The sequence below is a fragment of the Ovis aries genome, chromosome 16 (genome assembly GCF_016772045.2).
Source record: "Ovis aries strain OAR_USU_Benz2616 breed Rambouillet chromosome 16, ARS-UI_Ramb_v3.0, whole genome shotgun sequence".
Taxonomy (NCBI): Eukaryota; Metazoa; Chordata; class Mammalia; order Artiodactyla; family Bovidae; genus Ovis; species Ovis aries.
Window position 1 is genome coordinate 40,358,365 of NC_056069.1, and position 22,998 is coordinate 40,381,362.

Sequence of the window (22,998 nt, forward strand, 5' to 3'; positions counted from 1 at the left end):
TCATCAAGACAGTATGGTACTGGCACAAAGACAGAAATATAAATCAATGGAACAAAATAGAAAGCCCAGAGATAAATCCACAAACCTATGGACACCTTATCTTTGACAAAGGAGGCAAGAATATACAATGGAGAAAAGACAATCTCTTTAACAAGTGGTGCTGGGAAAACTGGTCAACAACTTGTAAAAGAATGAAACTAGATCACTTTCTAACACCGCACACAAAAATAAATTCAAAATGGATTAAAGATCTAAATGTAAGACCGGAAACTATAAATCTCCTAGAGGAGAACATAGGCAAAACACTCTCCGACATAAATCATAGCTTGCATTTCTAAGAGCAGCATTGTTAGAACAAGGTAAATGATGTGCATGCTAAGTAGCTTCAGTCATGTTTGACTCTTTGCAACCTTGTGGACTGGAGTCTGCCAGGCTCCTCTGTCCATGGGCTTCTCCAGGCAAAAAATACTGGAGTTGGTTGCCATGCCCTCCTCTAGGGGATCTTCCTGACCCAGGAATCAAACCCAAATCTCTTACATCTAGTCTCCTGCACTGGCAGGCAGATTCCTTTTACCATTAGCGCCACCTGGAAAGCTCCAAGGTAAATGATATTTGGGGCTTTTCTCTGGAATTCTTCCTAAGCTGAGTACACTGATGCAAAAAAGATTCACCACACAATTTTAAAATGGACCGATTCCACAGCCTCCTCTCACAAAATCAGTAATGAACCTCTGGTATCACCATCTAGAATGGAAGTGTTGATGGCCACAAATAGGTAATAGGCTACTGGGCAGTCACTGTGCTGTCCCACTCAGTACAAATGTGACATCCAGTGCTCAGGTTTTCTTGGGGAGCTGATGATCATTTTTGTAGCTGCTGCTTCTGCCACTGCACATCATTGTACTTCAAGGGAGGAAAACAATGCATCCTATGCCCAGTTTCTGCTGTTGTGTTGGAAACATAATTTCCTCCAATTCCCTCCAAACTATTTGAAGATCATACTTAAAGAAGAACAAAGCGTATGCAATTTGACAACTCTTTAAAAATTTTTATCATTAAGTAGCGTTTTTTTTGTTTTGATTTCCCTCTGATATCCATTTCCCAAGGTCTGAGTTTCTTGAATTTCTATATATGATTAATACCTAGGCTCCAGCTTGTGGTCCTTAAAGATCCTAAATGTAGCAGATCAAGCCTGAATTTACCCAGTTCAGACCTCAAGCTAAAGCACAGCCTTTGGAGAGGGATATTAAAGAACCCAGTAGCATTTTTTTAGCTTGAAAGTAGAATGTCTGCCTTTGGTTTTGTTTTTATACCAAAGGTCACACACACATACTTACATGCATACATACATTTATGTTTAAAATTTATGATACCTGTATTGGGATGGGTTACTTGATCCCAGATAGCTCTCTTCATAGGAGAAGGAAATGGCAAGCCACTCCAGTGTTCTTGCCTAGAGAATCCCCATGGACAGAGGAGCCTGGTGGGCTGCTGTCCATAGGGTTGCACAGAGTCAGACACGACTGAAGCGACTTAGCATGCATACATGCGTTGGAGAAGGGAAATGGCAACCCACTCCAGTATTCTTGCCTAGAGAATCCCAGGGACAGAGGAGCCCAGTGGGCTGCCATCTGTGGGGTTGAGCAGAGTCAGACGTGACTGAAGTGACTTAACAGCGGCGGCAGCAGCTAACTTTATTGAAAGTTCTTTTTTAACATTTATTTGTCCTCATATTATATATATATATATATTCATATTCCTTTTGCTGTATCTGTATTGGTTTATTTAATGCCTCAGAACTTAAGTTTTTCTCTAAAGTAACAACTAGCAAATTCACCTGTTGTGCTTCAATTATGCAGTTCATTTTCTTGAAATAGGTAAGACTCTCTAAGGTCAGAGATTTTGACTCCTGAAGATGTTAAGTAGATACAACACATAACAGGTACAATTTCTGAAAATGTGTTCTAAAGTAGCTTGTGTTGTGTGGTCAGTCATGTCCAGCTCTTTGCAACGCCATGGACTTTAGCCTGCCAGGCTCCTCTGTCCATGAAATTATCCAGGCAAGCAAAAACCATCACAATATTGTAAAGTAATTATCCTCCAATTAAAATAAATTAATTTAGTAAATAAACTTTTTAAAAAAGGAATACTGGAATGGGTTGCCGTTTTCTACTCCACTAAAGTAGCATATGATAAGTTAAATAGAATTTCATGAAATATTCCAACATAATGGATAATTTATAGAAGTCTTTCTTACTTATTATTGTGTTTCAGCTTCCCAAAAGATTCATGATAAAGTCAGGAGGTAGAGGGTAGATATTATCCCCAGATGGTAATGAGGTAGAGATTACTAACAATTTTCAGAACCTACTGTTTTACTTTTCTCTTATACTTTATTTACTTATTTATTGGTAAATCTACACTGACGTATCATAATTTCCCAAAGTCCATAGTTTAGCGTAGGGTTCTGACTCTTGGTGATGTACATACATTCCATGGGTTTTGGCAAATATATAATGACATTACCCATTGTTATGTTACCATGCAGAGTATTTTCACTATCTAAAAATCCTCCATACTCTGCCTGTTCATCTCTACTTCTTTCCTTTGGCAACCACTGGTCTTTTTACCACCTTTATAGTTTTGTCTTTTCCAGAATTTCAGATAGTGGGAATCATGCATTATATAACCGTTTCAGATTGCCTTCTTTCACTTAATAATACACATTTAAGGTTTCTCCTGGAGAAGGCAATGGCACCCCACTCCAGTACTCTTGCCTGGAAAATCCCATGGATGGAGGAGCCTGGGAGGCTGCAGTCCATGGGGTCGCTGAGGGTCGGACACAACTAAGTGACTTCACTTTCACTTTTCACTTTCCTGCATTGGAGAAGGAAATGGCAACCCACTCCAGTGTTCTTGCCTGGAGAATCCCAAGGACAGGGGAGCCTGGTGGGCTGCCGTTTATGGGGTCACACAGAGTTGGACACGACTGAAGCGACTTAGCAGCAGCAAGGTTTCTCCATGTCTTTTCATGGCGTAATAGCTCATTTCTTTTCTGTGTGAATATTATTCTATTGTCAGGATGGACCATAGTTTATCAGTTCACATTCTGAAGGACATCTTGGTTGCATCCACATTTTGGGAATTATGAATAAAGCTACCATAAACATCCCTATGTGGGGTTTTGTGTGAACAAAAAGTTTTCAGCTCCTTTAGATAAATGCCAAGGAGTATGATTTCTGAATTGAGAACCCACTCTACTTCAAGCCGTTTCCATGCTGCCAAGTGATTTATTCATGTTAGCAACTCTGACTGGTTGACACTTTTATGCCATCGCACAGATGAGGACACTAAAGTTCTCAGATTCTTCCCAAATCACTTAGCCGAAGTGGTAGAGTCTAGATTTGAACCTGGATGAAGCTACTGAGTGTTCTGTGCTGGTGCTCGTACACCGTGCTGCTGCCCAGGATCTCAGGATGAGCTCATTTTGGTGCTGAAATCAGAAATCCAAGTTTAAAATATTTCTCACACATTAAAACACAATGAAAAAGTTGTTAACAAGCAGAAACCAACTTCAAAGCTAAATCATGCCTGCAAACTCACAAGGGTATTAAAGAAAGGAAATTAAGTTAATTTGCTTTTTTAAAGAATAATAAATGTCAATGGCTATCTTTACATTATTTGTCTTTGAAAGACTAGTTCAGTAGTTTCCTTAGATATGAATTTCAAGTTGTAACATCTTCCCCCGTCACCTAATTTTCATGCTATCTGAAAAGTTCATACCGTTGTTCAGGGCTGTCATTTCTGCTCCTAAAATGATTTCATATGTAAGATTTAATCTTTTTATTTTGGATTATTGTCCTTCAGTAATAATTTGTTTCTATACCCAATTTGGACCTTCTGTGTTCTTTCCCAAATGGATACTTAAGACAGATTTTTAAAAAAGATTTAACAAAAAGCTTCTGTTAATCTTAATGTAAGAAATCTGTGTTATATCGTCAGTGGCTTCCAGAATGAAAGTTTGCATGGCACACTCCAGGATGAAGTAGCCTGTCAAGAAAGAAATTCTTTGGAATTAAAAGTGTATCTGACTCCAGAAAGAGGTCATTTGAGTCTCTTTTCTCTATGACTTCTCTCTGAACTTTGGTTTACAGGAAAGCAAACTTCTGCCAGGCTCCAGCTGTGATAGTGCTCTGTATATTTAAATGCTCCATAAACTCTTATAACAGGTCTTTCCAGCCTGGCAGCTGCATGTAGGTTTTCATGCAAAAAGAATGCCTCATGATTTAAAACTCTTGCTCAGAATAGAAATTTCCTTTAAAATAAAATCAATTTTTATAACTACTATCTTTGTACTAATAGCATACTAAATCTACAGAGTCCATTCTTTATAGAAAAAATTTCAAGATAAACAATCAAATTCATTTATCTGATGTCATAACACCATGCATGTGTGCTAAGTCACTTCAGTCGTGCCCAACTCTGTGCAACCCTATGGACTGTAGACTGCCACGCTCCTCTGTCCATGGGATTCTCTAGGCAAGAATACTGGAGTGGGCTGCCATGCCCTCCTCCAGAGGATCTTTCCAATCCAGGGATCAAACCCATGTCTGCCACACTGGCAGGCGGGTTCTTTACCACTAATGCCACCTGGGAAGCCCATCATAACACCAATGGTTTTAATCCTGACTCCATATGAAAGTCATCAAAGAATTCTTAACACTGATGCCTTTGCCCTAACCTCAAGAGATTCTGGCCATCCAGTATAGCAAGGGGACCTGAACTGATAGCTGATACCTTTTTAAAGATCCGCAAGTGATGATACAGTGAGAATCACTGATACAGGCCAGGTCCTTAGGACTTTTACCTAGTACCTGAAATGTTCAGATTGACTAATTATAGAGACAATTTAAAAAAAAAAAAACATATGAGACAATGCATGATCAGTTATCCACTTGTACTTTAGGTGTGACAGATATGGACATTCTGGCAAGAGAAAAATTAATAGCAAAAATGGAAAAAGTTGGATTAGATTGTTGATTATATTCTGATTAAATGAGAAAGGTTGCCTTGTGGGGGGTGGTGAATAAATGTGTGGTTTGAACCTTTTGTCCTGCTGAGTTCTTGGAATGTTATACTGTGCTTCTCAGCTATCATTCAGAGCAAGTAAACAGTCTCCTGTTATAAATCTCCTATAAATATAAATGTAAAACAAGATTCTTTTATAAATCTCCTCGAAGAAGTGGGATTATGGCAGACACCAAAATGAATGAGCTGGACAATAGAGAACAGTTTGGCAATAGCTCCTGAGTCCTGGGCCTGGAAGACCTTTGCAGGGAAATAAAAAGGGTGGATTTCACCTTAAACTAGGAGCAAACATATGCAAGATGTCCCCAGGAGTCTGTGAAGGCAGCTTCAGAAAGAGAAACAAGGAAGTCTATTATCACCTTTTAGTAACATAGCTGAAAGCCTTGTAGTAAGTAGCTAGATAAATCGGACTTTCAGTCAGCTCACATTAAGGCCCTTCCAGAATGGCATTTGATTTATTTGATAGTGTGTCTGGCCTCCCACAGAAATGTCAGAGGTAGGACAGAGTAATTAGATTAACACAGAGGACATTTATTTGGTGTCACATCATATGGTCCCAATATTAGCTCTTTATCTACATAGGATGGCCAGATATTAAATACCAGGGACTAAATAAGTAATCTTAATTACTTATTAACTGAAGAATATAATAGAATTGAGGAAAAGCTTTCTTCTAGTATTTTTAACCAGAGATTTAAAGTATGAGAATCAAAGAAGTCCTACTCAAATAAATCTAATATTTTGTAGATATAAGTAGTAGTACACAGTTTAATCTACTTTAAAATTTGATACTATCTCAAGGTCAGAAGATTTCCTTAAAGTCAAGAATAAAGGAATTCACATGCTGTACTGTTTTCCCATGAAAAACAAATATTCTATTTTATTCCTGCATGGAGGGATGAATAAGCAGACTACACATCGAAGCAATGGTGCCCCAAAGTGTTCTGGGTCAAGATACCTGTTCTGTATTTGATATTGAGGAAGATTTGGACAATGATGAAGAAGGAGGAAAAGAGACGGCTCCAAAGAGGGTTCCTTGGCACTTTCAAAAGTGACTTTAGTGTAACCACGGGGCCCCGCATCCTAGAATCTTGAGGCAATCAACCATGATAGCAGGTAGAGGAAAATCACACATCTTCATTTTTCCATAGAGAATCCAGAATATTAATTTAGGCAACAGTTTCAACTATTCAACTTATCAAGAAGAGCTGAAAAAAAACAAGAGATGATCTTATTTAATACATTTCTTATTTTCCTACTTCTTTCTTTTAAAGCGACCAGTGAGAATATTCAAAGGTAGACTGAAGGAGATGGAGGAGGGAGAGAATGATGACAATGCCCCTAACTGAGCATCTTCTACATAATTGAAAATAAATTAAGTGCATCATATTGAAATAGAAAAATATTCAGTTAGGAGCCAGGAGACTTAGATTCTAATTGGGTACTTTTAGTCAATAGCAGCAGTTAAAACAGTAATTATAATTACAAATGATTGAGCTTGTATTATGTCAGGCTATGTACTATACACTCTACATAGATTGGTATTTCAGTACATTTAGTACTTCAGTACTAAAGTCAATATTGTTACATCCATTCAACAGATGTGGAGAGTAAGGCTTAAACTTGCTTGAGGTTTCACAATAGAAAACAGGACCTCAGTTTTCTTGTTTGAGAAGAGAGGAGATTCGGTGGGAGGATTGTTTTTTCATTTAAAGACATGCTTACTTATCATGTACTTATGCCAAGTGTTTTGCGGAGTTCCATAGCTGTGATTGAACAAGCTAGCCGTGGCCCTGTCTGCAGAGCACCCTCTACTGGGCTGAAGCATCTTCAGAGACCTCCCAACTCTGTAATCAGCGTTTCTGCTCTGGATTTCTAGCCAGTGATTGAAGTGCATGTGTATCGATTCAGGCTGATCTTTTCTCACATGTCCCTATGTGTCTGCAGGTGGTGGGCAGGGGAGTGGGAAGCATGTTCTGCAACATGTGGGCCCCATGGAGAAAAGAAGCGAACAGTGCTGTGCATCCAGACCATGGGCTCGGATGAGCAGGCTCTCCCTCCTCAAGACTGCCAGCATCTGCTGAAGCCCAAGACCCTCGTGTCCTGCAACAGAGACATCCTATGTCCATCAGACTGGACAGTGGGCAACTGGAGTGAGGTGAGCCCAGGGGTTAAAAGGGACACTGGGGTTATTCGTGTTTCATCAGCCCTCTCACCCATCCTCCTCATTAACCAATCCAAAGTGATCAGGGGTGAGGTGCCCAGTGGCCTGTTTTCTGCATTTCCCACCTCCCAGTATCCTATCTTGCTTGTTTTCCATTCTTACAAGATCTTCCTCTCATCTGGTCGGATATCTACCTGCCTGGAATGACCTGGATCTTACATACTCAGGCTCATGGCAGCTAACTGAAAAATCTTCAGGATTTTTGCCGGTCCATTGTTAACCGTTGGGAACAAATCAAGGCTCTCCCACCTACCCCAAAAGCTGGCTTGCCAGACATTTACTGGAACTTATGTTTCAGACTAAAACTAAAGGAGAGTCACTCTGACTGGAATGATAGGCAATGTACTTGCCACTTGGAGAAGCCTCTCAAATCATCCATCTATTCAGATCTGATGAAGTTTTGAGATGTGTACTATTAGTCACATAAAGTCAAATAGTGTTGCATTTCCCCACAGTTAATCTGATCTGATTCTCCAAGTATGACTGGAAATCCATAGGCTAGGAGATCATGAAATCCTTCCAGGCTTTAATTTTCTTTGGGTCACCAGGGGACCTAGAACTGTCAGGACTTTTGCTACCAGAGTCTGTAGTAGAAGTAGACCTCTGCTTTCTGCAAGGGTACTGGAGTCTCCAGGGGCCTTGCTCTGCTTCTCTATGTGTATTTCAGTCAGTGACCTAAGGAATGACTAGAAAATAAGTGACTTTGTAAAACCAACAGGCCAGAATGTATTGATGGTTGTTGACTTCTTATGAGCTTCCTTGGGAAGCCACATCGTTTCCATAATAATGCTACTATTGACCAGAGTATCTTAGAATTCCTCTTAGACTCACGATCAGAGAAATGGAAAATATTTGATTCAGGAGAAAGCCACAGGAAGTTGATTAGAATTAAGTCTGGTGGATAAAGGAGTAATCTGATCCATTTGGATAAGACCTTTGTGTTTAAAGTGATTCTTGATTATAAGTAATGCTATTGCTTTTCATAGCTTGTAAAGTACTATCTAAAGAAGAATTCAGCTGTGCAGCAAAGTGAATTAGGTATATGCCTACATATATTCACTCTGTTTTGGATTTCCTTCTCACTTAGGTCCCCACAGAGCACTGAGTAGAGTTCCCTGTGTTATGCAGTAGGTCCTCATTAGTTATATATTTTATGCATAGAAGTGTATATGTCAGCCCACCCCACTTCCCCCTTGGTAATCATAAGTTTGTTTTCTACATCTGTGACTGTTTCTGCTTTGCAAATAAATTCATCTGTATCATTTTTGTAGATCCACATACAAGCAATACCACATGATATCTGTTTCTCTCTTTCTGACTCACTTCACTCTGCATGACAATCTCCAGGTCAGTCCACAGCTCTGCAGATGGCATCATTTCATTCCTTTTTAAGGCTGAGTAATAGTCCATTGTATATATGTGCTATCTGTTCCTCTGTTGATGGACATCTAGGTTGCTTCCATGTCCCCGCTAGTGTAAATAGTGCTGCAGTGAACATCGGGGTACATGCACCCTTTTGAATTCTGGTTTTCCCTGGATATATGCCTAAGAATGGAATTGCTGGGTTGTATGGTAGTTCTATTTTTAGTTTTTTAAGGAATTTCTATACTGTTCTCCATAGTAGCTGTTTATTTTGTTATTTTTTGTTATTATTTGTTTAAAATTGTTGTTTATCCACCAATTTACATTCCCACTAACACTGTAAAAGGGTTCCCTTTTCTCTACACCTTCTCCAGCATTTATTCTTTATAGATTTTTTGATGGTGGCCATTCTAACCTGTGTGAGGTAATACCTCATTGAGGTTTTGATTCATATTTCTCTAATAATTAGTGATGTTGAGCATCTTTTCATATGTTTTTTGGCCATCTGTATGTCTTCTTTGGAGAAACATTTATTTAGGTTTTTAGATTGGGGTTTTTAATATATATATATATTGAGATACATGAGTTGTTTATATATTTTGGAAATTAATCCCTTGTCAGTTGCTTCATTTGCAAATATTTTCTCCCATTCTGAAGATTGCCCTTTCATTTCATTTATGGTTACTTTTGCTATGCAAAGGTTTTTAAGTTTAATTAGATCCCATTTGTTTATTTTTATTTTCATTGCTCTAGGAGGTGGATCAAAAAAGATCTTGCTGTGATTTATGTCAGAAAGTATTCCGCCTATATTTTTCTCTGAGAGTGTTATAGTATCTGGCCTTACATTTAGGTCTTTAATCCATTTTGAGTTTATTTTTGTGTATGGTATTAGGGAGTGTTCTAATTTCATTATTTCACAGGTAGCTGTCTAGTTTTCCCAGCCCTACTTATTGAAGAGACTGTCTTTTCTCCAGTGTATATTTTTGCCTCCTTTGTCATAGATTAAGTGACCACAGGTGCATGGGTTTATCTCTGGATGTTCTGTTTGATTCTGTTGATCTATATTTGTGGTTTTGTGCCAGTACCACACTGTTTTGATGACTGTAGCTTTGTAGTATAGTCTGAAGTCAGGAACCTGGGTTGGGAGGATGCTGTGATGTACTACCCAGACACATTTTCAGAAGTAAAGGGCTTATATTCTTCAGCTGTTGGGACAACTCTGAAGGGCTATCCCAGGACCAGAGCTTCTCTTGAGGCTGGCTAAACCTGTTGTCAGGCCTGCATCATGGCACCATCTCCCCTAGGCTGTATCCTGTTTCCTTCCCCTCTTTCTGACAGGAGTTGATTTCCAGAGTACTTCCTAATAAAAGCCATGCTAGCTAAACACCAGAGTCTGTCTCCTTGAGAACTTACCCTGCAACACTGAGTTAGACTCAAGGGTCTTCTAGCAGTCTCAAGCAACTTAGTTTTTAGCAGACTGTTTCTAATATGACTTCTATAGGGCAGCCATGATTCCTGATTCCCATAAGATGTGCCTCTTCTAAAATCTTTTCTCAGCCTCACTGCTCTTAGAGACCAGGTTCTGGGCAGCAAAACTAATTCCAGATTCTACCTGCTGGTAGAGATGAGGCTCAGAGGATATTGCCTGACTTAGGTAGGATTAACCCAAGAACTGTTCAGGCTAATTGAGAATTAATTCTCATCATGGATGTTTGAACTGGAAATACAGAGATTTAAGATGGAATTCACTTTTTTGATCCAAGGCAGTGTTTCTGATTTTTTGTTTCCCCCTCAATGGGCTTCCCTGGTGGCTCAGACAGTAAAGAATATGCCTGCAATGCAGAAGACCTGGGTTCAATCCCTGGGTCAGAAAGATCCCCTGGAGAAGGAAATGACTCCTTAAGTGCCTTTTTAGAGGCTTTTTCCTAATTGTCTTCCTCCATCATGACTTTATTTTCAAGGAGGGAAGTGGTTTGTGTGTGTGTGTGTGTTGAGATATAATTCACATACCATAAAATTCACCCATTGAAAGTGAACAAACAAATGACCTCTAGTATATTCACAGAGTTAAACAGTCATTACCACAGTAATTTAAGAATGTTTTCATCACCTCCTAAATAAACCCTGCATGCATTAATCATCATCCCAGGTCCCTACCTTCATTCCCCAGCCCTAGACAAACATTAATCCACTTCATATTTCCAGAGAACTGCCTTTCTGAACATTTCATATGAAAGAATTATATAATACATAATCATAGGACATATATACTATGTATTTATTTATGTACTATGTATATATCTGTGCTTTATACATAAAGAGGGTGAGGTTTTTTAACTCACTCCACCCCAGAACCAGTCTTCATTGCCCCCACTGAGAATGAATGATCCTATGTGACACTTAGCTTCTACACAGAATTTTCCTGACCAGCTGCAGATATCAAAACTGTTCATTTGACAATATATGATTATTTTTTAAAAAAAGAATTCGAAATTTTGTCTAAGCAAAGGTACCATCTCTGAAGATAACTATTTGAAAGCAGAAAACTCTCATTTGAATACAACCATTTTTTATAACTGTATTTCCAAAACTATTTCATTAGCTCAAAGTCACAATTTAGGTTTATATAGCTTCTGCATGCGTGCATGAAAAGTCACTTAAGTCATGTCCAACTCTGCGACACTATGGACTGTAGCCTGCCAGGCTCCTCTATCGGTAGGATTCTCCAAGCAAGACTACTGAAGTGGGTCACCATGCCCTCCTCCAGGGGATCTTCCTGATCCAGGGATTGAACCTGCATCTTTATGTCTCCTGCACCACTTTACAATTTGCACCCCCTGGGAGGCCCTTATTTAGCTTCTAATTCTGTATATAATACTCTCAGTAGCAGCTGGGTGGAAATAAAAAAAGATATAGTTCCTTTATTGTAATAACTGCTAATCAAATGAGAGAGCTAGGACTCCCAAAAAAAGAAAGACAAAGGTGTACATGCAAAGAAAACATCTACAACCTAATATAGGCGTGTTGCTGGTATTGCACTGATTCATGTGAACACATCAATAACAGGCCAGGGTATTTCCCTGCTGTTCCTGGGAAGGTATAATCACAGCCTGTGTCTGGCCTGACCTATTAGTCCACTGCCAACCTCGATTGCTGTAAATTACAGTGTTGTCAAAATAAGGCTGAATGGGGTATTGTGACTGGTCCATTAAAACTGTTTACCAAAAGTGTGTTGGCTGCATCCAAAGCAGTTAATAATTCTTGTCATGTAGAATTTACTAATTGCCGGAATCTTCATGCTTTTTCAAGGGACCACAATTACATATTTGGCTGAGGAGTCCTTTTCATTGTGTTTCTGTTTCTGGGGAGCAAAACGATGTGCCTCACTGGACAACAAGGGACTGAAATGTTGGCGCCAAGTGACAAATGCTGGAGTCTGTTGTTCTGAATAGAGGCCACTGCATAGTATAGTGATGGCAGATGTGGAATCCAGTGTCCAGTTCCACTGAGAGGCTGAGCTGCTGCCTTCATTTAGAGATGTTGTCAGGAGAGGTGCTTTTAGTTAAATCAGCATCAGAATATTCACTGAGTGGATCCTCCTTTTTTTCCCCTCTGCTGTCTTGCTAATGTCTGTATACATTAGCCCTCTAATGAGCTTTGCTGAAGCATGAATGTCTTTGACATTCTATACTGGGAAATGTTTTAGGAGATGATACAGGGTTTAAAAAAAAAAGTGAAAGTGAAGTCGCTCAGTCATGTCCAACTCTTTGTGACCCTATGGACTGTAGCCTATTAGGTTCCTCCATCCATGGGATTCTTCAGGCAGGAATACTGGAGTGGGTTGCTGTTTCCTTCTCCAGGAGATCTTCCTGACCCAGGGATTGAACCTGGATCTTCCACACTGTAGGCAGACACTTAACCATCTGAGCCACCAGGGAAGTCCTTAAAAAAGAAGTCAGCCAATAAACTTAGAAGTGGTAAAATCAAGAAAGGAGCAATTTTTCCTACAATTGCACCCAACTGATTAAGAAAAATATGTACTTACTTTTCAAATAAAGGGCCACAAAATAGGAAAAGAAAAAAAGATGATATAGTGACTCCTGCTACACATGGTATTTATGGTCTGGATTTTGTCCTGAGGTCAACTGTGATGCTTTTAGAAGCCTGTAGAATGGTCCTCCCTGGGATGACCAAGGTAAGAAGAAGAAGAGGCAAATCCATGAGATGCCCTTCCTGTCAAGAGACCACTGAGAGGAGGGTGGGCTTATCTGTGCCAGGCTGGACCACTCCTCCCTGACCCAGGAGATGCCAGAAGGAGGAGGTCTCTCCCTTCCCAGGGAGAGTCAGTGGCTACCCCCAAAGACAGCTTTCCTGCTCCCTGTGACCAGCCCCTTCCCCGCTAAGTTCATATTCTAGACACCCGACTCCCACCCCCAATCTCAGGAATCAAGAATCTTAATCTGGTTTTGCCCAGCCTACTTTCTGGGCTTGGAGGGTCCAGAAGGGGGGCTCTATTGTAAATGAAGATAAGTATCAAAGTTTCTGTGGCTCCCACTAGACACCCCACTTCAGTGGCATGCCTTTTGAGAGGTGGCCAGTCTAGTGGTGAAGAGCATGCACCTCCCTCTACCAGGTCCAAATTCTGGCTTTGCCACTTATCAGATGTGTGAATTTAATCCCCCTGTGGTTACTTTTATTTTCCTGTGATTTGTTTCCTCCATCTCTAAAAATGAGGACTCTAGGGAAGTTATGAGGATGAAATGAGCTAATATTCCTAAAATTCTCATAAGAATACCTGGCATATAATAAGCTCTATACCTATAATCATTTTTTAGTAAGGTGAATAGATGGAAATAATGTTATCCATCTTTTGTTGGCTTCTATCCACTCTATTTAAATATCTCATTTAATTCTTGAACTCTATGAGTTTGATTTTAGTTCATTAATTCCCATATTTCTCCCAGCAGTTAGACTAATAGATTTCCTGGGATAGTAATTTTCCTAGGTTTTCCAGCTGTGCCAAGCTGTAACTGAGCTAGTGTTAAGCTTCTCTCAACCTTTTCTCATTTAGAAAGACAGGATTATCAGAAAGTTTGATGATAATCCATGTGAGCCCTTCACATAGTGCCTGGCAAATAGTAAAGTGAAAGTGAAAGTCACTCAGTCGTGTCCGACTCTTTGCGACCCCATGGACTATACAGTCCATTGAATTCTCCAGGCCAGAATACTGGAGTGGATAGCCTTTCCCTTCTCCAGGGGATCATCCCAACCCGGGGATCGTCCCAACCCAGGGATCGAACCCAGGTCTCCTGCATTGCAGGAGGATTCTTTACCAGCTGAGCCACCAGGGAAGACCAAGAATACTGGAGCATTCACTAAATGAGAACTTTATTATCAGGCAAGAAAGAAGACAAGGGTCTGTTTTCCATGTTACTCTTACTTTGCAAGCCTTGTCCAGTCAGTGACACCCAAGCTCCCTGATAGAATGGATCTATGGCCCTTGCATTTTCTTTTAAAAAAAAAAAAACAATTATTGGAGTATAGTTGATTTACAGTGTTGTGCTAGTGTCTCCTGTATGGCAAAGTGAATCAGTTGTACAAATATATATCGCAACTCTTTTTAAGATTCTTTTTTCAAATAGGCCATTACAGAGTACTGAGTAGAGTTCTCAGTGCTATAGCAATGCACTCCGGTATTCTTGTCTGGAAAAGCCCATGGACAGAGGAGCTTGGTGGGCTACAATCCATAGGTTGCAGAGTCAGACATGACTAAGCACACACACCCGCACATACACAGCAGTGTTTATATATCAAGCCCAGTGTCCCAATTTACCCCTCTCAACCCTTGCCCCTGGCAACCATGTTTGCCTTCTACATCTGTGACTCTATTTCTGTTTTGTAAGTTTATTTGTACCCAGTTTTTAAGATAGCATATATAAGCAATATGTAATATTTGTCTTCCTCTGACTTACTTCACTCAGTATGACAATCTCTGCATCCATCCATGTTGCTGCAAATGGCATTCCCTCATTCTTTTTTATGATATTCCACTGCATATATGTCCACTAACTTCTTTTCCCATTCCTCTGTTAATGAATATGTCCTGGCTTCCATGTCCTGGCTATTGTAAATAGTGCCACAGTGAACACTGGGGTGCATATATCTTTTTGAATTACGGCTTTCTCTGGGTATATGCCAAGGAATGGGGTTGCTGGGTCATATGGTAGTTCTTATAGCAAAAACAATCAAACAATCCAGTTTTTAAAAGTAGGCAGAATATCTAAATAGACATTTCTCCAAAGAAGACATATAGATATGAAAAAATGTTCAACATCACTAATTATTAGAGAAATGCAGATCAAAACTATAATAACGTATCACCTCACACAGGCCAGAATAGCCACCATCAAAAAGTCTACAAATAATAAATGCTGGAGAGGGTTGGAGAAAAGGGAATCCTTCCACACTGTAGGGGGGAACGTGTGTTGGGCCCTGCATCTTCATCTAACTCCCTCTCTGAGCTCAGAGCCCTTTTATGCAGGGGCACATGGCTTAGTGCTGCAAGGTTTTCATGGACCCACAAAAGTGTTTAAAATCTGAAAAACAAAACTACTGTGTTGCTCCAATAAAGCAAAGGACACTGCAAAATCAGAAATCAATATTTAATTACATATTAAAAACAAATGATTATCAAGCATTTAGTATGTATATTAAATACCTTTGTAGGTATTACCAGGCTTACCAGGTGGCTCAGTGGTAAAGAATCCACCTACCAATACAGGAGACCCAGGAGATGCAGGTTTGAGCCCTGGGTCAGGAAGATCTCCTAGAGGACGAAATGGCCACCCACTCCAGTATTCTTGCCTAGAAAATCCCATGGACAGAGGAGCCTGATGAGCTACAGCCCATAGGGTCGCAAAGGGTCAAACACGACTGAGCACACAATGGCCTAATTAGCCCCATTTCACTGGTAAAGAAAGAGAGGCATAGAGATATTTAGAAGTATGTCCAAAGTCACACAGCCTTTAAGCAACGGAGCCAGGATTTGACTGCTGGCAACAGAGCTTTTACTCTGAACTCTGGCATACAGCTCTCAAACATCTGCAAAATGTAACAACATGACAGCTCTCAGTGTTCATAAAAAAATGTAGTCTGTTTAGGAAACAATTTGTAGACTGGCTTTTCTCACTTTGCTGGAATTCCAGACTATGTGTAATGATCACAGAGAAATCAGAGCCACTCATAAATTAAATGAGTGGTCCTCACCAAATGTTTTCAAAAGCAAAAGAATAAACAGCTTTTCAAATTGTTTTTACAGAAAAAGATTATATGTCACTTGAGACTAGAGATGGTTTTTAATATATTGGATGGGCCTTAGGGTAGAGCCTCAGAAGCAGACATGCTCTGGGTCTGTAGAGATCTTTAATCTACTTTCTTTGTGCCTGACCAAAGCACACAAACAAACAAAAGAATGCAATTAATTAGGCCAGCCCCTGAGAATCTATTAAGTGCAAAGCTGTTCACACGGGTTTTGGTTTCCACGTGTGACCAGATAGACTAAATGTTTCATGATCAAGCTCTCCTGGCTCTTCAAACAGAAGGCAGTGCAGCAAGTGCCCATGGCTTATCTGTTGCTAAATGAAAACAGGCATGCAAAACTCACATGAAGAGCCACAGGAGTTCCTGAAAACTGCAGGGAGACAGCACAGAAGGTGAGAAGACACAGCTGAGTCAATTCCTCTCAGTATTCCCCAGTTTCATTCAAGGTCCCGGACAGTCATGCGAGACTGGACACCTGATGCTTTAGCCTTGACCACCTGCTCTTTTGGCATGTCACCTCTGCAAGTGCCAGCATCTCAGTTCTTCCCAGAGGCCAGCAGCCCATGCTTTGCCAGGATTCCCAGAGAACACATGTGAGCACCCTTGTCTGAAACAGCTACTTGAAGAAAACCAGTTGGGGGTCATACTGATTCTCCACAGTGCTGTATATTTGCTTGCTCAGGCTGCCTTAACAAAGGACCACAAACTGAGCACCTTAAAGTATAGAAATGTACTGTCTCACCAGTTTTGTAATGTTGACTGAAAAAATGCACAGCCTCCAAGTCAAGAGTTATGTTTTATTTGGTGGACAAAAGGGAGGCATTAAGCCTGAGATGCAACCTCTCAGATAGCTCTGAGGGACTGTACCAAAGAGGTAAGGGAGGGGCCAGAGTATAGGGGTTTCTCCGGTGGTGCCTGTGGTGAAGCACCCGCCTGCCAACACAGGAGACATAAGAGATGCGGGCTCAGTCCCTGGGTGAGGAAGATCCCCTGGAGGAGGGCATGGCAACTCACTCCAGTATTCTTGCCTGGAGAATCTCGTGGTGAACCACTGTCCATAGGGTCGCAAAGAGCTAGACTGAAGTGACCTAGCGTGCATAGTTGACTTACAGTGTTGCACAAAAGGGAAAAGAGTCACAGATGTAGAAAACAAACTTGTGGTCGTTAAGGGGGAGAGGCGGGGCAGGGGTGAATTGGAAGCTTGGGATTGACACTGAGGTTTTTGCGACAAAGACCAGGTAGTTGGAACTCAGCAGGCCCCAGCGAGATATGAACTCACGACCCCTGGTTTACAAGACCAGTTGCTCTAACCCCTGAGCTATAGGGCCTCATATCTAAAGATCATCATTAATTAAAGAAAACCGGATATCTCAAGTTAATGAATTTAGCACTTTTCTATGTATGAGAAGATGCAAGAGCCTGGGCTCTCTGAAATCATGCCTCTGATGTACACCTTAGCTATCTGGGTCAGGGCCCTGCTCTTCCCCTTCTTGAGTCCCCTCAGGGCTGGCTGGGTTTGACAACCACAGCATCCTTTCTTTACTGCCATGATGGGCAGCATGTTTCATTCACAATAACTGGAAGTCTAGGAGTAAGATATCCGCAGAGTTGATCCCTCCTGAGGATTCCCAAGTGGCTCTAGTGGTAAAGAACCCACCTGCCAATGCAGGGGACTGTGTTCAATCCCTGGGTCAGGAAGATCCCGTGCAGGAGGGCACAGCAACCCACTCCAGTGTTCTTTCCTGGAAAATCCCATGGACAGAGGAGCCTGGCGGGCTACAGTCCGTGGGGTCTCAGAGTCAGACCTGACTGAAGCAACTTTGCATGCATGCACACAGGAGGGCTGTGAGACAAGTTTTTCCATGCTTCTCTCCTGACCTCTGATGCTTTGCTCACATTCTTTGGTGTCTCTTGGTTTATGGATGCCTCACCATCACCTCCGCTTTCATCTTCACGTGGTGCTGTCTCTATATGTGCGTCTCTGCATCCAGATTTACCCTTTTCAGGAAGACAGTGGTCATACTGGATTAGGGCCACCCTAGTGACCTCGATTTACCTTAATTTCCTCTGTAAAGACAGCATCTCCAGATAAGACCACATTCTGAGGCACAAGGGAAGCGGGGGACCAGGAGTTAAGACTCTGTCTTTTGGAGGGGACACAGTTCAATCTGTGATAGGTCACTTACTTTCAAAATGATTTTAGTATGAGATTGGAAGGACTAATGGTGAAGCTGAAGCTCCAATACTTTGGCCACCTGATGGGAACAGCTGACTCATTGGAAAAGATTTTGATGCTGGGAAAGAATGAGGGCAGGAGGAGAAGGGGATGACAGAGGATAAGATGGTTGGATGGCATCCCCAACTCAGTGGACATGAGTTTGAACAAACTCCAGGAGGTAGTGAAGGACAGGGAAGCCTTACATGCTGCAGTGCATGGGGTCACAGAGTTGGACATGATTGACAACCATTCATTTATTTATCACTTCCTGAGACTATGTATTGGCTGTTTCCCTACTCATCCCTTTAACCCAGCCTCTCTAATAAACCCCAGCTGTGTTTTTGAATAAACTCTCTCTTAGCATGACAGCTCTTGAGTCAATTGCGGGGCCCCTCCCCCACAGTGCCCCTCTGGTGGGTAGAGTTGACTAATTTAGCAGCAGACTTCTTTCTCAGCGGGCTCCCCCCAGAGGCCTTAATCTCTGAGTGATGGCAAGTGAGGGCAAGATAACTCGCAGGGAGGACATTCACAGATTAACAAACTGTTTGCCTGGTACAGAGTTCAAAATTATAAGGCAAGGGCGTAAGGTAATCATCACAGAAACTGGTTTTGAGGATCCTGAAAGTAGCAATTGAGATGAGTTCCAAGTGTGGCGCTGTGTCCTGCATTTATCTCATCTGAAGGGCTTGACAGCTCCTAAGGAGATAAACACAGTTGGAAGATGTACTGGGAAGTGTGTGGGCTGAATGCAAAACAGTGCCATTTGTTCTGCTGTGACTGTGAGCAAAGGCACCTGAGTTTTGAGGCTCAGTATACGCAGTAGACAGTTCACGCTGACTGTCTCACTGGACGCACTATGCCCCAGTGCGAAGGAATGGCGAGCATCGATTATTTGAAAGATGCCATGTCTGCTGGGTGAGGAGAGTGGATGGGTTTGAATGGCAGGTAAAGAAACGTGTAAACTCCCCCAGACCCGGTATCTGTTGGTATCTGTTCATGAAGTTTTTGAGTTGCCAGTTGGGAATGGGGCCCATAGTTACAGATTATCTGCTTTTTCAAGAGAAGCTAAAAAACCTGGAGTTTTAATATGGAATCTTCTCACTTTTAAATGTTGCCTGCTAATTCGATAATTGTATTTTGTTATTTGCTTGTTTCTTGTGAGGGTGACCAGACCAATGAATACATGCCAGTGGGCCACAGGTACCTCTTGGGCTGCGACTTTAGTGTTTCTGTTCTAGAATAATCTTCTGTTTTGAAAGACCAAGATCTAATGTGTTTTAATTAAATAACCATCTAGATAGCAATTATTTAGTCCTGCTTTATTCTTTTAAGCTGAACAAATTCATAGTGAATAAGATTATTTAATACTTATAATTTGTAAAATTAGAAATAAAAACATATCTATTAGCCCTAGGAAACCCAAATCCAAAAAAAAAATAAAATAAAATCCAAAAGCAAGAAACCAATGGGAATATGTGTCTCCATGGTATCTTCTAGACTGGTGCCTGCAACCACATTACTTATTCAGCTGCTCACTTTACAGCATCCTGCAAGATAGGCCTGTGTGTCATGCTGTACTTCAGAAGGATAGTAGAAAGTGGGGACCCCCATGCCCTTTGTTGTTATTACTATCATTATTATCAGCATCATTATTATAACAGTGATAATAATACCTTCCAATTCCCACTTGTGTCCTATATATTATGCACTATGTTAAGATCGTTGTCTTATATAATATATCCTCAGTCTTGAAAGGTTATCATTACTTTCAGTTTCTAGATAAGGAAGCTGAGCTTAGTCCCTACATCATGCCTGGAGTTTATAATGGAATATCAGGTGCTATTTCTTACAGGTTTTATAACTTTTTAATTTCATAGTTCATCATGGGGTGGCAGGCATACATGCATAAACTTCTGGATTTTTAAAAATGCTTGTAAAGTTGTAGAGTAAAGTCTGTGGGTATTAGAGATGTTTCAAATCAAAATAAACCAAAAAAAGTTACAAACAGAGAAGAAAACAAAATCAGAGTTTCCTACTTTTAGATATGTCTACTCAGACATTTCTTGGAAAGAAAATGCAAGGCAGGGTACACCTGCTTGGTGTTAGGGTTATCAGGGTCCTAATTTACGAATCAGTTCTCAAATTGGAGCCTGTCTGAGGCAGCCAGCATGGAAATATGTTCAGGCATACACAGAGGATTATTTACTTAGATTGATACAGTTTTTTACAAAGTGGAGATTTGAAAACCCTGAGAGTTCAGATCAGAATGTAGCAAGTGGTGAAGTGACTCAAGATGACTCAAATAAATGCAGCATAAAGTCTCTTCATACACAAGAAAAGCAGAAACACTATAGCGAGCCAGAAAAATAAACACCCACAGCCTGCCCTTTCCAGGCTTTAAAATGAAGTGAGTCATAGAAGATGCTAGAAGAGACCATTTCCTCACTGCAGGGTTTTAAGAGCTTTATTGGTAGTCTCCATTTAGTTGGAAATAAGTGTGCATTTCTTGGTCTATGAAGCACTGTTCTCCCAAGCATGAAAGTGTTAGTTGCTCAGTCATGGCTGACTTTTTGCGACTCCATGAACTGTAGCCCACCAGGCTCCAATGTCCATGGAATTTCCCAGGCAAGAATACTGGAGTGGGTTGCCATTCCCTTCTCCAGAGGATCTTCCTGACTCAGGGATCAAACCCAGGTTTCCTGCATTGTAGGCAGATTCTTTACCATCTGAGCTACCAGGGAAGTCCAAAGATTAATACTATTATATCAAAACAAACTTGGAAGTTCAGTCTTCGAGCTGGTTGTTTAAGTGTTTGTTGACATCTTAATCTCACAGCTTCAGTTGTGTCTGATTCTGTACAACTCCATGGACTGTAGCCCCCCAGACTCTCTGTCCCTAGGATTTCCCCGGCAAGGATACTGGAGTGGGTTGCCATGCCCTCCTCCAGGGGATCTTCCCAACCCAGGGACTGAACCCGCATCTCTTATGTCTCCTGGATTGGCAGGTGGGTCCTTTACCACTAGCGCCACCTGGGAAGCACTACAGCTTTATTGGTTGACCCAACTCTGCAGTTAAACATTCCCTGAGCAACACAATCTTCTGCACTCACACGCATCTCCTGCTTTTCAAAAATGCTGATTTCAAGAGAATTATCATATATCAGTGAGTGATTATGCTGGATTGGATCAAAATTAAGGAGAAATTTATTTTCCAATACAGAGGAACTTGAAAGTAGGATCTGAGAAGGCAAGAAACTCAAACTGAAAAATGCATAAGCTCCCAGGGAGAAGAATATTCCCATTCCTGATTATTTTCCAGGTAGAATAGTCACTTAATAAATATGTAGTAAGTGATCATTTCATCCCAAGAAATATCCTGGAGTTCACTTATGAATAAAAGACAGTTTCTGCCTTTGGGTAACTTTTCAAAAATCAAAAGTTTGATCAAGTCAATAAGTGAATTCAGAAGACAAATTGCTTGTCCACCATGCTGTGCTAGGTTTGTTTTTTTTTTCCCCCCCTGTGGATTGGGAGAGGCATGGAATTAATCCAATTTTTACTCTTCCACTGACTTGAAACCTTTCAAGCGGGTTCCTGAGTGTCAGCTTCCTCTCTTGTAAGAGATGGAATAATAATTCCAGTCTTGTAAATCTCACAGCTGTATAGATCTCACAGGGCTGATATTCACAGGGTATCACACAGAATAATGGCTGTGAAGCCCTTTGAAATCCAGGAAACATTATGTAGTCCCCATCTTCTAGAAACCTATGTTAGGGTCAGAGAGGTAAGACAGACAAATGCGAACCAGCCAACACAAACTCCTGGACAGTCCACGTTCAAGAACCAACTATTCAGTAGATACTTTAACCTATCATTGGAAAAGAAAGCTCAAAATGGAGCAGTTGGGTAAAAATGTGATTTAAAAATAAAATATCAAGAAATCTAGTGTTATGTGTTGATCACAACTATGTACTCTGCATGGTTTGGGCTTCCCAGGTGGTGCTAGTGGTGAAGAGCCCACCAGCCAATGCAGGAGACGCAAGAGATGCAGATTCGACCCCTGGGTCGGGAAGATCCCCCTGGAGGAGGGCATGGCAACCCACTCCAGTATTTCTGCCTAGGGAACCCCATGGACAGAAGAACCTGGTGACCTGTGGTCCATAGGGTTGCAAAGAGATCTTTACCACGAATCCTGAGAAGTGACTGTCCTGTTAGGATTCCCTCAAAGGCAAGTCTAGCCATACGTGCTTTGCATGTCCTAGAAGGACCACTATGGAGAGGCGCCTGCCACAACATCCATATATCGACACCACACTCCAGGACTCCCCTATCTCTTTGGACAGGGTATCTCCCCACCTTTGATTAACTTCCCACCTTTAAATTTCATAAAAGGTCCTGGCGTCATATACGTGTTATGCATACACAGACTGTCTAGCTTTTAATCTGAGTCCATCTGACAACAAGCAAGAAAATGGAGCTTAGGATACCTGAGTGAGGCTGTGTCACTTATATGAATATAAAGGGACAGGCTCATTATCATTAAATTAATAGATTCTAGAAAATACATAAACACTTTAATAGCACTGAAACCTTAGGGAAAATAATATTCCTATCTCTTTTGAAAAATCAGGTGATTGTTTAAATCATTGCGCTCTTTGCGGATCCACTATCCAATAGTTCTGGCCCAGAAAGACTTGAGTTTTCCCATGTCATGTTTTGCCTTTTCAGTTTGTGAAGGGTAGATTGTTAGTCCTGAGCCCCAGCTGGTCTCCCCAAGATATACATAT

The 22,998-nt window shown here is 41.0% G+C and overlaps 1 protein-coding gene and 1 non-coding gene across 2 annotated transcripts in view; one reads left to right on the forward strand and one right to left on the reverse strand.

The window, feature by feature from the left end:
- The window catches only part of ADAMTS12 (ADAM metallopeptidase with thrombospondin type 1 motif 12), a 402,846-nt gene that overhangs the window by 330,192 nt on the left and 49,656 nt on the right, over positions 1-22,998 (forward strand). The window contains exon 18 of the mRNA XM_027980135.3: positions 7,036-7,246. Coding sequence (XP_027835936.2) covers positions 7,036-7,246 — 211 coding nt within the window. The remainder of the gene's footprint in view (positions 1-7,035; positions 7,247-22,998) is intronic.
- Positions 17,249-17,322, reverse strand: TRNAT-UGU (transfer RNA threonine (anticodon UGU)). The gene has a single exon. It is a non-coding gene; the product is annotated as a tRNA-Thr (tRNA).